This window comes from Scyliorhinus canicula, chromosome 21, assembly GCF_902713615.1.
Source record: "Scyliorhinus canicula chromosome 21, sScyCan1.1, whole genome shotgun sequence".
NCBI classification, from domain to species: Eukaryota; Metazoa; Chordata; class Chondrichthyes; order Carcharhiniformes; family Scyliorhinidae; genus Scyliorhinus; species Scyliorhinus canicula.
The window spans coordinates 10,959,886-10,974,339 of record NC_052166.1 but is presented as its reverse complement, the minus strand read 5'-3'; the positions used below and the strand labels follow the sequence as shown (position 1 = coordinate 10,974,339).

General features: G+C 46.9%; 1 protein-coding gene across 1 annotated transcript in view; it reads right to left on the bottom strand.

Annotated features, from left to right (window-relative positions):
- The window catches only part of LOC119955807, a 53,182-nt gene extending 39,080 nt beyond the window's left edge, over positions 1-14,102 (bottom strand). The window contains exons 1-3 of the mRNA XM_038782398.1: positions 13,989-14,102; positions 7,308-7,497; positions 3,380-3,557 (exon numbers count right to left, since the gene is read on the bottom strand). Of these exons, the coding sequence (XP_038638326.1) occupies positions 3,380-3,557; positions 7,308-7,497; positions 13,989-14,060 (440 nt within the window). The 5' untranslated portion in view covers positions 14,061-14,102. The remainder of the gene's footprint in view (positions 1-3,379; positions 3,558-7,307; positions 7,498-13,988) is intronic.
- Positions 14,103-14,454: the final 352 nt, after the last annotated feature.

Sequence of the window (14,454 nt, the reverse complement as noted above, 5' to 3'; positions counted from 1 at the left end):
AGGAGGCAAAGTACATAGGTGATCCTTCACAATAGTATGATTGTGAGGATCACAAGGAGGGAATGTAGCCATGCTGGCCACGCAAAATGGACACTGAGCCAAACTAAAATGGAAGGCTGTTGGGAAACAGACAGTTCAGCCAGAACAGCAGTCTGCAAAGAGCAGTTTGCATTCTGCAGCAGCAGAAACCAGTTTGGGCTCAGGTGAAAAGACCTTAGCTAGGTGCAAATGGCAAAACGCTTTGCATGCTAATGAGGCCATCAGACTTGAACACCCACACAATAGATACATTTGGTTCTGAATGGACACATTCCAATCAAGACCCAGACATCGAGGCACCAGAAACCTCCGAACAAAAGGACATAAGAAACGCCCCCTCCATCACGGAGACCCCCTCGCATTGGGGAATTAATCCAGTATCGATAAGAAATTGATCCAATAGGTAGAGCCCGCCCGAGAAGAGGGAAGGACAACGGAACCCCTATAAAAGATAGGGACCTCGTGTTGTCCGGTCTGTTAAACCTGTGCTCCGGCCCCGACTGACACCTGGTATCCTGACTCCAGCCGTTGAGCACCAGCCGCCGAAACCGTAAGTTCAACGCTCGCTACGCGATCCAAGCCCACTAGACTCCCAAGTACCAGAACGCTTGCTGAAGGCTGCAGACAAAACCAGGACGAAGGCCTCGTTCTCTGACCTTGCCTGTTCCTGTTAGATAAGTATTCTGTTTGCTTATGTTTAGTTGTAGCTTAGTCTCTTAGTGTGTGCATGAGTATTTATTATTAACTGTATAATAAATATTGATCGTTTGAACTTGACTAATCGGTGTATCGTCTTTATTACTTTGAATTTGACCTTGGAATACTTGTGACGTTGCCTATACGGCAACTGGCGACTCCAGAGCTAAATAATTACATAGAACAGAGCCTAGCAGTGTTAAGCACACGTCGAACTCGGAGGCGTGTTAATACACTCCAATAAACGCGTTTTACGCCCATAGTAAAACGTGCAACAGAGCACAGTAAGAAGTCTTACAGGGCAGCACGGTGGCGCAGTGGGTTAGCCCTGCTGCCTCACGGCACCAAGGTCCCAGGTTCGATCCTGGCTCTGGGTCACTGTCCGTGTGGAGTTTGCACATTCTCCCCGTGTTTGCGTGGGTTTCGCCCCCACAACCCAAAAATGTCAGGGTAGGTGGATCGGCCACGCTAAATTACCCCTTAATTGGATACACTAAATTTTTAAAAAAGAAGTCTTACAACACCAGGTTAAAGTCCAACAGATTTGTTTCAAACACTAGCCTTCGGAGCACGGCTCCTTCACCTGAGGAAGGAGCAGTGCTTTGAAAGCTAGTGTTTGAAATGCATATACACCACATCCACTGTCCCAACCTTCATCAATGTGTCTCGTCACATCCTCAAAAAATTGAATGAGGCTTGTGAGGCATGACCTGCCCCTCACAAAGTCATGCTGACCATCTTTAATCAAACTGTTTTTCTAAATAATCATAAATCCTATCTCTCAGAATCCTTTCCAATATTTTGCTCACCACAGATGTAAGACTGATGGGTCTGTAATTCCCAGGGATTTCCCTATTCCCTTTCTTGAACAGGGGAATAACATTCGCCTCCCTCCAATCATCCGGTACTACACCAGTGGAGAGTGAGGACGCAAAGATCATTGCCAACGGCGCAGCAATCTCTTCCCTCGCTTCCCATAGTAACCTTGGGTCTATTCCGTCAGGCCCAGGGGACTTATCTATCCTGATGCTTTTCAAAATTTCCAGCACATCCTCCTTAATATCAGCCTGTTTGAGTCTATTAACCTGGTTCACACTGTTCTCATGAGCAACAAGATCATCTCCATCTCTCTAGTGAATACTAAAGCAAAGTATTCATTTAGGGCCTGCCCCATCTTCTCAGACTCGAGGCACAAGTTCCCTCCACTATCCCTGATCGACCCGACTCTCACTCTGATCATCCTCTTATTTCTCACATATATGTAGAACGCCTTGGGGTTATCCCTAATCCTTCCCGCCAGGGCTTTTTCATGCCCCCTTCTAGCTCTCCTCAGTCCATTTTTGAGTTCCTTCCTGGCTACCTTGTAACCCTCTGGAGCCAAGTCAGATCCTTGTTTCCTCAACCTTATGTAAGCTTCCATCTTCCTCTTGACTAGAAGCTCCACTTCGCTTGTCATCCAAGGATCCTTCACCTTACCATTCCTTCCTCGTCTCAGTGGGACAAAACTATTCAGCACTCGCAGCAAGTGCTCCTTAAACAACCCCCACATTACTGTTGTGCATTTCCCCAAGAACAATTTTTCCCACTTTATGCTTCTCAGCTCCTGCCTAATAGCAGTATAATTTCCCCTCCCCCAATTAAAAACCTTCACATACTGTATGTTCCTATATCTCTCCATGACTATGGATAGCCATGATGTGGAGATGCCGGCGTTGGACTGGGTTGAGCACAGTAAGAAGTCTTACAACACCAGGTTAAAGTCCAATAGGTTTGTTTCAAACACGAGCTTTCGGAGCACTGCTCCTTCCTCAGGTGAATGAATGAGGTGAAGGTGAAGGAATCACCTGAGGAAGGAGCTGCGCTCCGAAAGCTCGTGTTTGAAACAAACCTGTTGGACTTTAACCTGGTGTTGTAAGACTTCTTACTGTGACTATGGATAGACAAAGGTGGAGGGGCAGTGGAGGGGAAAGAGAGAGGGAAGGAGAAATCTTACATTAGACTAGGTGGGTTTGATGAGTCAAACAGGAAGGAATATGGCTGAGGGACTGATTCACTGTCGGTAAAAAGTTTCCTGAACTGGAGTTAACTTTGCATCTACTTTGCATTACAAGTCACCTCCATTTCCTAATCCCTCTGTGAGGCTGATTGTGCAATGAGCAGAGTTTGAGGAGCCTGGACCAGTATTTTCTTTGGTTTAGATTGAGAGGGGAATCTTACTGAAGTGTACAAAGTTCTTACAAAGCTTGGCAGAGGAAGGATGATTCCCCCTGGCTGGGAATGGGATCTGGAACCAGAGGGGGTCACAGTCTCAGGATAAGGGCGAAGCCATTTAGGGCTGTGAGGTTGGCGAGTCTTCACCCCAGAGGCTCAGTCAGTGAGTATGGTCAAAACCGACACTAATAGATTCCAAGTTACTGAGGGCATTAAGGGATTCGGAGAAGGTGGTGTTCGGATAGGAGATCAGCTGTGACCCAATTAAATGGCAGAGGAAGCTCAAAGAGCCAAATGCCCTGCTCCTGCATTCCTGTATAACCAAACTCTTCCCAACCTTGAACTTCGCCCCAAACTCAGTTTTCCAATCCCATCCATTCACCCATTAGTGCTGAAAATGAGAAATGGGAGTGATACGAATCCTTGACTGTACCTGACAGGACTGGCATATGAATTTCGGAGCCCTCTTGCCTGGCAGTCGATATCCATGGGCAACAGTGTCCAGCCATGGTTGCGTCCGACAGTCTGCCCATCTCCCCAAGTGTCCACACGGGGGGAAGCACGTCCTTCAGCCCACATGGCAGCAGTCAGCGTGGTCTCATCTGGGAGAGCTATAAACAACAGAAATAGCAGCTACACCAGCAAGGAGAACATAGAACATTACAGCGCTGTACGGGCCCTTCGGCCCTCGATGTTGCGCCGACCCGTGAAACCATCTGAAGCCTATCTGACCTACACTATTCCATTTTCATCCATACGTCTATCCAGTGACCACTTAAATGCCCTTAAAGTTGGCGAGTCTACTACTGTTATCAGGCAGGGCGTTCCACACCCCTACTACTCTCTGAGTAAAGAAACTGCCTCTGACATCTGTCCTATATCTACCACCCCTCAATTTAAAGCTATAGATTCCCAAGTAAAGCTCGCTCTGCACTCTTCACTGCGCCATCCCTCACATGGGCTCAACTTAGCTCCTGCCTCAGCTCCTCTGCTGCTGAACGACACACCACACCCCCAACTCCACCCCCTTCCTGCATCCATTGTCCCACATTCAATCCTCCCTGAGCTCGAGGCCACTCAGGGCACTATTGCCTATGTCGTGACTGACAGCGACTCCCGCTCCCCCTTCAGCCCTGTACTCGCTGACCTACACTGGTTCGCAGTCATCAGCATCCGGCTAAAGTGTCAAAAGGTTCTCACCCTGGATAGCAAGTCGCTCCGCGGCCTCCCCATCCCTGTATTCTCCTCCAGCCCCAAAACCCTCCGAGATATCAGTGCCCCTCTAATTCTGAACTCCTTTGGCTTCCCAATTCTGATGGCTCCAGCACACCCAAGCCAAAGGTCTTGAATTCCATTCCTAACCCATTGTGTCCCTCCAGCTCAGCTTCCTCCTTTCATAACCCACCAGAGCAAGCTCTGGATCAACGGGAAGGAGTATCTCCTCTCCCAGCTCAGTGCTTTGGATGATGCTGCTGTGGTCACCTGGGGCACCATTGTGCTAAAGGTCGATCAAACCGTCTGAAAGGAAAGAAACCGGACAAACCACCCCAGCATCGATCCAGGAACCGGAAATCACAACGGCAGATCCAGCCCCATCGACCCTTTATTTTTCCAATTAAGGGGCAATTTAGCATGGCCAATACACCTACCCTGCATTCCCTGGGATTGTGGGAGTGAGACCCACACAGACACGGGGAGAATGTGCAAACTCCACATTCTGGGATTGAACCTGGGTCCTTGGCACCGTGAGGCAGCAGTGCTAACCATTGCGGCACCATGCCACCCTCCTTACCTAACATCTGGGGGCTTGTGACAAAGTTGGGAGAGCTGTCTCACAGACTAGTTAAACAACAGCCTGACATAGTCATACTCACAGAATCAGGCGCTACAGACAATATCCCAGACACCATAATCACCATTCCTGGGAATGTCCTGTCTCACTGGCAGGACAGCCCCAGCAGTGGTTTACTGGAGGGTGTTGCCCTGGGAGTCATAAACACCGACTCTGGACCCCAAGAAGTCCTTTGGCTTCAGATTAAACATGGGCAAGGAAACCTCCTGCTGATTACAGAATCAGCATCCCTTATCCCAAATTGCAAAGACCGGAAAATTCCAAAATCTGCACTTTTTTTTCAAGCACCGGCGAGATGTCAGGAGTGGGAAACCCCACATGGCTCCTGGGCGATACACAGTTCGATGCGTGCCGCGCATGCACAGTATATTCCAAAATCTGGAAAATACCCCAAGCATTTCGGATAATGGATTTTCAACCTGTTCCACATACCATCCATATTCAGTTCTCCTCCATATTGAACAACACTTGGAGGAAGCACTGAGGGTAGCAGGCGCACAGAGCGGAGACTTCAATGTCCATCATCAAGAGGGGCTCGGTAGTACCACCACAGACTGAGCTGGCCAGGTCCTAAAGGACACAGCTGCTGGACTGGGACTGGTGGTGGAGGAACCAATAAGAGGGGCAAACATACTTGACCCCTCTGGGGCAGCACGGTGGCGCAGTGGGTTCTCCCTGTTGCCTCACGGTGCCGAAGTCCAGGGTTCGATACCGGCTCTGGGTCGCTATCTGTGTGGAGTTTGCACATTCTCCACGTGTTTGCGTGGGTTTCGCCCCCACAACCCAGAGATGTTCAGGCTAGGTGGATTGGCCACGCTAAATTGCCACTTAATTGGAAAAAGTGAATTGGGTACTCTAACTTTATACAAAAAAAATACTTGACCTCATCCTCACCAACCTGCCTGCTGCAGATGCATCCGTCCATGTCAACATTGGTAGGAGTGACCTCCAGCACCCTGTTTTACTGACTGTATCTGTACTGATGTTAATCCAGCTCCCTCACACTGTCATTCAGTAACCCCTCTCCCCCAGCACCCTGTGTTACTGACTGTATCTGTACTGATGTTAATCCAGCTCCTTCACACTGTCACTCAGTAACCCCTCTCCCCCAGCACCCTGTGTCACTGACTGTATCTGTACTGATGTTAATCCAGCTCCCTCACACTGTCACTCAGTGACCCCCCAACCCCCAGCAACCTGTGTTACTGACTGTATCTGTACTGATGTTAATCCAGCTCCCTCACACTGTCACTCAGTAACCCCTCTCCCCCAGCACCCTGTGTTACTGACTGTATCTGTACTGATGTTAATCCAGCTCCCTCACACTGTCACTCAGTAACCCACTCTCCCCCAGCACCCTGTGTCACTGACTGTATCTCTACTGATGTTCATCCAGCTCCCTCACACTGTCACTCAGTAACCCCTCTCCCCCCAGCACACTGTGTTACTGACTGTATCTCTACTGATGTTAATCCAGCTCCCTCACACTGTCACTCAGTAACCCCTCTCCCCCCAGCACCCTGTGTTACTGACTGTATCTGTACTGATGTTAATCCAGCTCCCTCACACTGTCACTCAGTAACCCCTCCCCCCCAGTACCCTGTGTTACTGACTGTATCTGTACTGATGTTAATCCAGCTCCCTCACACTGTCACACAGTAACCCCTCCCCCCCAGCAACCTGTGTTACTGACTGTATCTGTATTGATGTTAATCCAGCTCCCTCACACTGTCACTCAGTAACCCCTCTCCCTCAGCACCCTGTGTTACTGACTGTATCTGTACTGATGTTAATCCAGCTCCCTCACACTGTCACTCAGTAACCCCTCCCCCCCAGTACCCTGTGTTACTGACTGTATCTGTACTGATGTTAATCCAGCTCCCTCACACTGTCACACAGTAACCCCTCCCCCCCAGCAACCTGTGTTACTGACTGTATCTGTATTGATGTTAATCCAGCTCCCTCACACTGTCACTCAGTTACCCCTCTCCCCAGCACCCTGTGTTACTGACTGTATCTGTATTGATGTTAATCCAGCTCCTTCACACTGTCACTCAGTAACCCCTCTCCCCCAGCACCCTGTGTTACTGACTATATCTCTACTGATGTTAAGCCAGCTCCCTCACACTGTCACTCAGTAACCCCTCTCTCCCAGCACCCTGTGTTACTGACTGTATCTGTACTGATGTTAATCCAGCCCCCTTACACTGTCACTCAGTAACCCCTCTCCCCCAGCACCCTGTGTTACTGACTGTATCTCTACTGATGTTAATCCAGCTCCCTCACACTGTCACTCAGTAACCCCTCTCCCCCAGCACCCTGTGTTACTGACTGTATCTGTACTGATGTTAATCCAGCTCCCTCACACTGTCACTCAGTAACCCCTCTCCCCCAGCACCCTGTGTTACTGACTGTATCTCTACTGATGTTAATCCAGCTCCCTCACACTGTCACTAAACTACTCCTCTCCCATGTGCTGTTTGTGCCGTTAGCCGTACACGTTTGATACCTTGGGGGAAGTGGGAAGTTCTCTGGATTTCCGTCGGTCTGTGCTCCGGTAATTTCCTCTGTTGATGATTGTGCTTCCGCCGCACTCGCTGCTCTCCTGCCAATGCTGTCCTGACAGCCAGCGCCGGACTGGCATTGGCAATTCGTCCCTGTAGCTGAAACCGGTGCTCGAGATCCCAGAGCCCCACATCCTGAGGGAGTTAAAGACACGGAAAATGAATACAGTCATCAGGCGGCGAATCATTCAAATTCCATCTCCATCCCAGGCTGTCGGGATTCAGGGAACGTTCCCCCTCCCCACATCTCCATCCCAGGCTGTCGGGATTCAGGAACCCTTCCCCCTCCCCACATCTCCATCCCAGGCTGTCGGGATTCAGGGAACGTTCCCCCTCCCCACATCTCCATCCCATTCTGTCGGGATTCAGGAACCCTTCCCCCTCCCCACATCCCCAGCCCAGGGAATGCTGATTGTACATTTCTATCCTGGTTGTTCAGCTATGATATTTGCACAGGGGCAGCATCACAGCAGATATCCAACACACTAAGCACCTGGGGGAAGCAGAACCTCCTTCTGCTGGAGGATTTTTACAGGCTCAACACATCCCGCTTCCTTTCCCGGGACAGACACTGTCAGGCATGCAGAAACAGCAGGAAGTACCCATGCAAAATCTAGTGGAGCCACACCACACGGGATCACATCACAGATGAGCCGATGGATGTGGTATATCTGGATTTCCAGAAAGCCTTTGACAAGGTGCCACACAAAAGGTTGCTGCATAAGATAAAGATGCATGGCATTAAGGGTAAAGTAGTAGCATGGATAGAGGACTGGTTAATTAATAGTAAGCAAAGAGTTGGGATAAATGGGTGTTTCTCTGGTTGGCAATCAGTAGCTAGTGGTGTCCCTCAGGGATCCGTGTTGGGCCCACAATTGTTCACAATTTACATTGATGATTTGGAGTTGGGGACCAAGGGCAATGTGTCCAAGTTTGCAGATGACACTAAGATGAGTGGTAAAGCGAAAAGTGCAGAGGATACTGGAAGTCTGCAGAGGGATTTGGATAGGTTAAGTGAATGGGCTCGGGTCTGGCAGATGGAATACAATGTTGACAAATGTGAGGTTATCCATTTTGGTAGGAATAACAGCAAACGGGATTATTATTTAAACGATAAAATATTAAAGCATGCCGCTGTTCAGAGAGACTTGGGTGTGCTAGTGCATGAGTCACAGAAGGTTGGTTTACAAGTGCAACAGGTGATTAAGAAGGCAAATGGAATTTTGTCCTTCATTGCTAGAGGGATGGAGTTTAAGACTAGGGAGGTTATGTTGCAATTGTATAAGGTGTTAGTGCGGCCACACCTGGAGTATTGTGTTCAGTTTTGGTCTCCTTACTTGAGAAAGGACGTACTGGCACTGGAGGGTGTGCAGAGGAGATTCACTAGGTTAATCCCAGAGCTGAAGGGGTTGGATTATGAGGAGAGGTTGAGTAGACTGGGACTGTACTCGTTGGAATTTAGAAGGATGAGGGGGGATCTTATAGAAACATTTAAAATTATGAAGGGAATAGATAGGATAGATGCGGGCAGGTTGTTTCCACTGGCGGGTGACAGCAGAACTATGGGGCATAGCCTCAAAATAAGGGGAAGTAGATTTAGGACTGAGTTTAGGAGGAACTTCTTCACCCAAAGGGTTGTGAATCTATGGAATTCCTTGCCCAGTGAAGCAGTTGAGGCTCCTTCATTACATGTTTTTAAGGTAAAGATAGATAGTTTTTTGAAGAATAAAGGGATTAAGGGTTATGGTGTTCGGGCCGGAAAGTGGAGCTGAGTCCACAAAAGATCAGCCATGATCTAATTGAATGGCGGAGCAGGCTCGAGGGGCCAGATGGCCTACTCCTGCTCCTAGTTCTTATGTTCTTATGTTCTTATGGGTATCTGTGATTCTAGATAGAAACCTCAAATAATTCCCAATACAAATTCCAGTCTGCAACTTGCTCCTGGCTATCAATTAGTCTTTATTCAATCCGCACAAAATCCCTCGATTAGATTCCAGTCTGTAAATCACTCCCAGGTTTCTGCTATTCTATACATAGACCAGCCCGATCCCCTCAATTAGATTCCAGTCTGTAAATCACTCCCGGATTTCTGCTATTCTATACATAGACCAGCCCGATCCCCTCGACTAGATTCCAGTCTGTAAATCACTCCCGGATTTCTGCTATTCTATACATAGACCAGCCCGATCCACTCGATTAGATTCTAGTCTGTAACTTACTCCTGGGTATCTGTTATTATATGTGTAAACTACCCCAAACCCCTCAATTAGATTCCAGTCTGTAACTCATTCCCGCGTGTCTGATATTCTATATATAAACCACTCCAAACCCCTCTTTTAGATTCCAATCTGTAACTCACTCCCGGATATCTATTATTGTGTATGTATAAACCACCCTGAACCCCTCGATTAGGTTCCAGTCTGTAACTCACTCCCGGGTATCTGTAATTCTATATATAAACCCCCCAGAAACCCTCGATTGGATTTCAGTCTGTAACTCACTCCCGGGTATCTGTTATTCTATATATAAACGACTCCAAACCCCTCGTTTAGATTCCAGTCGTAACTCACTCCAGGGTATCTGTTTTTCTATATATACCACACCAAATCTCTCGATTAGAGTTCAGTTTGTAACTTACGCCTGGATATCTGTTATTCTACATATAAGCCAACCAGAACCCCTCGATTAGATTTCAGTCTGTAGCTCACTCCCAGGTATCTGTTATTCTATATATAAACCACCCTGAACCCCTCGATTAGATTTCAGTCTGTAACTCACTCCCGGATATCTGTTATTCTATATATAAACCACCCTGAACAACTCGATTAGATTCCAGTCTGTAACTCACTCCCGGGTATCTGTTATTCTATATATAAACCACCCTGAACCCCTCGATTAGATTTCAGTCTGTAACTCACTCCCGGGTATCTGTTATTCTATATATAAACCAGCCCAGACCCCTCGATTAGATTTCAGTCTGTAACTCACTCCCGGGATCTGTTATTCTATATATAAACTACCCCTAACCCCTCGATTAGATTTCAGTCTGTAACTCACTCCCGGGTATCTGTTATTCTATATATAAACCAGCCTGAACCCCTCGATTAGATTCCAGTCTGTAACTCACTCCCGGGTATGTTATTCTATATATAAACCACCCCAAACCCTTCAAATAGATTCCAGTCTGTAACTCACTCCCGGGTATCTGTAATTCTATATATAAACCCCCCAGAAACCCTCGATTGGATTTCAGTCTGTAACTCACTCCCGGGTATCTGTTATTCTATATATAAACGACTCCAAACCCCTCGTTTAGATTCCAGTCGTAACTCACTCCAGGGTATCTGTTTTTCTATATATACCACACCAAATCTCTCGATTAGAGTTCAGTTTGTAACTTACGCCTGGATATCTGTTATTCTACATATAAGCCAACCAGAACCCCTCGATTAGATTTCAGTCTGTAGCTCACTCCCAGGTATCTGTTATTCTATACATAAACCACCCTGAACCCCTCGATTAGAGTTCAGTTTGTAACTTACGCCTGGATATCTGTTATTCTACATATAAGCCAACCAGAACCCCTCGATTAGATTTCAGTCTGTAGCTCACTCCCAGGTATCTGTTATTCTATATATAAACCACCCTGAACCCCTCGATTAGATTTCAGTCTGTAACTCACTCCCGGATATCTGTTATTCTATATATAAACCACCCTGAACAACTCGATTAGATTCCAGTCTGTAACTCACTCCCGGGTATCTGTTATTCTATATATAAACCACCCTGAACCCCTCGATTAGATTTCAGTCTGTAACTCACTCCCGGGTATCTGTTATTCTATATATAAACCAGCCCAGACCCCTCGATTAGATTTCAGTCTGTAACTCACTCCCGGGATCTGTTATTCTATATATAAACTACCCCTAACCCCTCGATTAGATTCCAGTCTGTAACTCACTCCCGGGTATGTTATTCTATATATAAACCACCCCAAACCCTTCAAATAGATTCCAGTCTGTAACTCACTCCCGGGTATCTGTTATTCTATATATAAACTACCCCTAACCCCTCGATTAGATTCCAGTCTGTAACTCACTCCCGGGTATCTGCACATCTTTGGACTGTGGGAGGAAACCGGAGCACCCGGAGGAAACCCACGCACACACGGGGAGGATGTGCAGACTCCGCACAGACAGTGACCCAAGCCGGAATCGAACCTGGGACCCTGGAGCTGTGAAGCGATTGTGCTATCCACAATGCTACTGTGCTGCCATATATGTATATATATATATATATATATTCTATATATAAACCACCAAGAACCCCTCTATTAGATTCCAATCTGTAACTCACTCCCAGATATCTTTTACTGTGTATATATGAACCATCCAGAACCTCTCGATTAAATTTCAGTCTGTAACTTACTCCCAGGATCTGCTATTCACCCAGAACCCGTTCCAATCTGTAACTCACTCCCGGCTATCTGTTATTCTTTATACAAACCACCAAGAACCTTTCGATTAGAATTCAATCTGTAAAGTACTCCCGGATATCCGTTATTCTATATATGAACCACCCAGAAACTCTCGATTAGATTGCAGTCTGTAACTTACACCCGGGTATCTATTATTCGATATATAAACCACCCAGAACCCCTCAATTAGATTCCAGCGTGTAACTCACTCCCAGATATCCGATATTCTATATATAAACCATTCCGAACCCTATGATTAGATTCCAGTCTGTACCTCACTCCCGGGTATCTGTTATTCTATATATAAACCCCCCCTAAACCCCTCGATTAGATCCCAGTCTGTAACTCACTCCCGGGTATCTGTTATTCTATATATAAACCACCCTGAACACCTCAATTAGATTCCAATCTATAACTCACTCCCGGGTATCTGTTATTCTATATATAAACCACCCCGAACCCCTCAATTAGATTCCAATCTGTAACTCACTCCCGGGTATCTGTTATTCTATATATAAACCTCCCGAACCCTTCGATTAGATTCCAGTCTGTAACTCACTCCCACGTATCTGTTATTCTATATATAAACCCCCCAAACCCTTCGATTAGATTGGGTAGCAGGGTAGCATGGTGGTTAGCATAAATGCTTCACAGCTCCAGGGTCCCAGGTTCGATTCCCGGCTGGGTCACGTCTGTGTGGAGTCTGCACGTCCTCCCACTGTGTGCGTGGGTTTCCTCCGGGTGCTCCGGTTTCCTCCCACAGTCCAAAGATGTGCGGGTTAGGTGGATTGGCCATGCTAAATTGCCCGTAGTGTCCTAAACAAGTGGGGTTTGAGTGGGGTGATCATTGCTCGGCACAACATTGAGGGCCGAAAGGCCTGTTCTGTGCTGTACTGTTCTATGTAGATTCCAGTCTGTAACTCACTCCCACGTATCTGTTATTCTATATTTACTCCATCCCGAACCCTAAGATTAGGTTCCAGTCTGTAACTCACTCCCGGTTATTGGATATCTGTTATTCTATATATAAACCCCCCAGAAACCCTCGATTGGATTTCAGTCTGTAACTTACTCCTGGGTATCTGTTATTCTATATATAAACCACCCCAAACCCTTCAAATAGTTTCCAGTCCTTAACTCATACTGGATATTTGTTATTTTTTTTTTTTAATTTAGAGTACCCGATTAATTTTTTTTTCCAATTAAGGGGCAATTTAGCGTGGCCAATCCACCTCGCCTGCACATCTTTGGGTTGTGGGGGCGAAGTCCACGCAAATATGGAGAGAATATTCAAACTCCACATGGACAGTGACCGAGAGGCGGGATCGAACCTGGGTCCTCAGCGCCGTGAGGCAGTAGGGCTAGCCCACATATCTGTTATTCTATACTTAAACCACCCAGAACCGCTCGATTAGATTCCAGTCTGTAACTCACTCCCGGGTATCTGTTATTCCATATATTAACCACCCCGAACCCCTCGATTAGATTCCAGTCTGTAACTCACTCCCGGGTATCTGTTATTCTATATATTAACCACCCCGAACCCCTCGATTAGATTCCAGTCTGTAACTCACACTCGGTTGTAGGTTACTCTCTATATAAATGACTCCAAACCCCTCAATTAGATTCCAGTCTGTAACTCACTCCCGGGCATCTGTTATTCTATATATAAACCACCCCAAACCCCTCGATTAGATTCCAGTCTGTAACTCACTCCCGGGTATCTGTTATTCTATATATAAACCAGCCTGAACCCCTCGATTAGATTCCAGTCTGTAACTCACTCCCGGGTATCGGTTATTCTTTATATAAACCCTTCCAAATCCCACGATTAGAGTCCAATCTGTACTCATTCCTGGGTATCTGTTATTCTATATATAAACCACCCCAAATCTGTCGCTTAGATTCCAATCGGTAACTCACTCCCGTGTATCTGTTATTCTATATTTAAACCAGCCTGAACCCCTTGATTAGACTCCAGTCTGTAACTCACTCCCGGGTATCTGTTAATCTATATATTAACCACCCTGAACCCCTCGATTAGATTCCAATCGGTAACTCACTCCCGATATCTGTTATTCTATATATAAACCCTCCCGAATCCCACGATTAAATTCCAGTAACTCGCACTCGGGCATCATTTGTTTACCTCTCCAGGTTTCGTACTGTGATTTGATAATTTGCGACTGGTCCTCACGCGTCGATCGACTGCGGGGGGCATCTCACCTGGCAGCAGAGGGTAGTCAATGGGGAGCCTGCCCGTCAATTTCTGGTGTAAAATAAAGACAGATGAATCTTCATTTTTATTGTCATTGTGATAGCGAAATAAAGGCATGGATTCATTTCACATTGAGTGATGAGTGTCTTGGCCTCTTCTGTCATTGGTCGAAGATCAGTCCGGGAAGGGCTGCAAATCGCAGTCTCCAGTGTTACACTCCCTTCTTTGTGATGTTCTCAGTCACACCTCAGACAGACCATATTTCTTACACAAACCAGACCATCACATACTGGAGAATAAACTCAAGAACAGTAATACAGGACTGATGCCCATCCCAAAGCCAGGACTGAGGGAGCCCCGCACTGTCTGTGGGTCAATGCTGAGGGAGCCCCGCAAC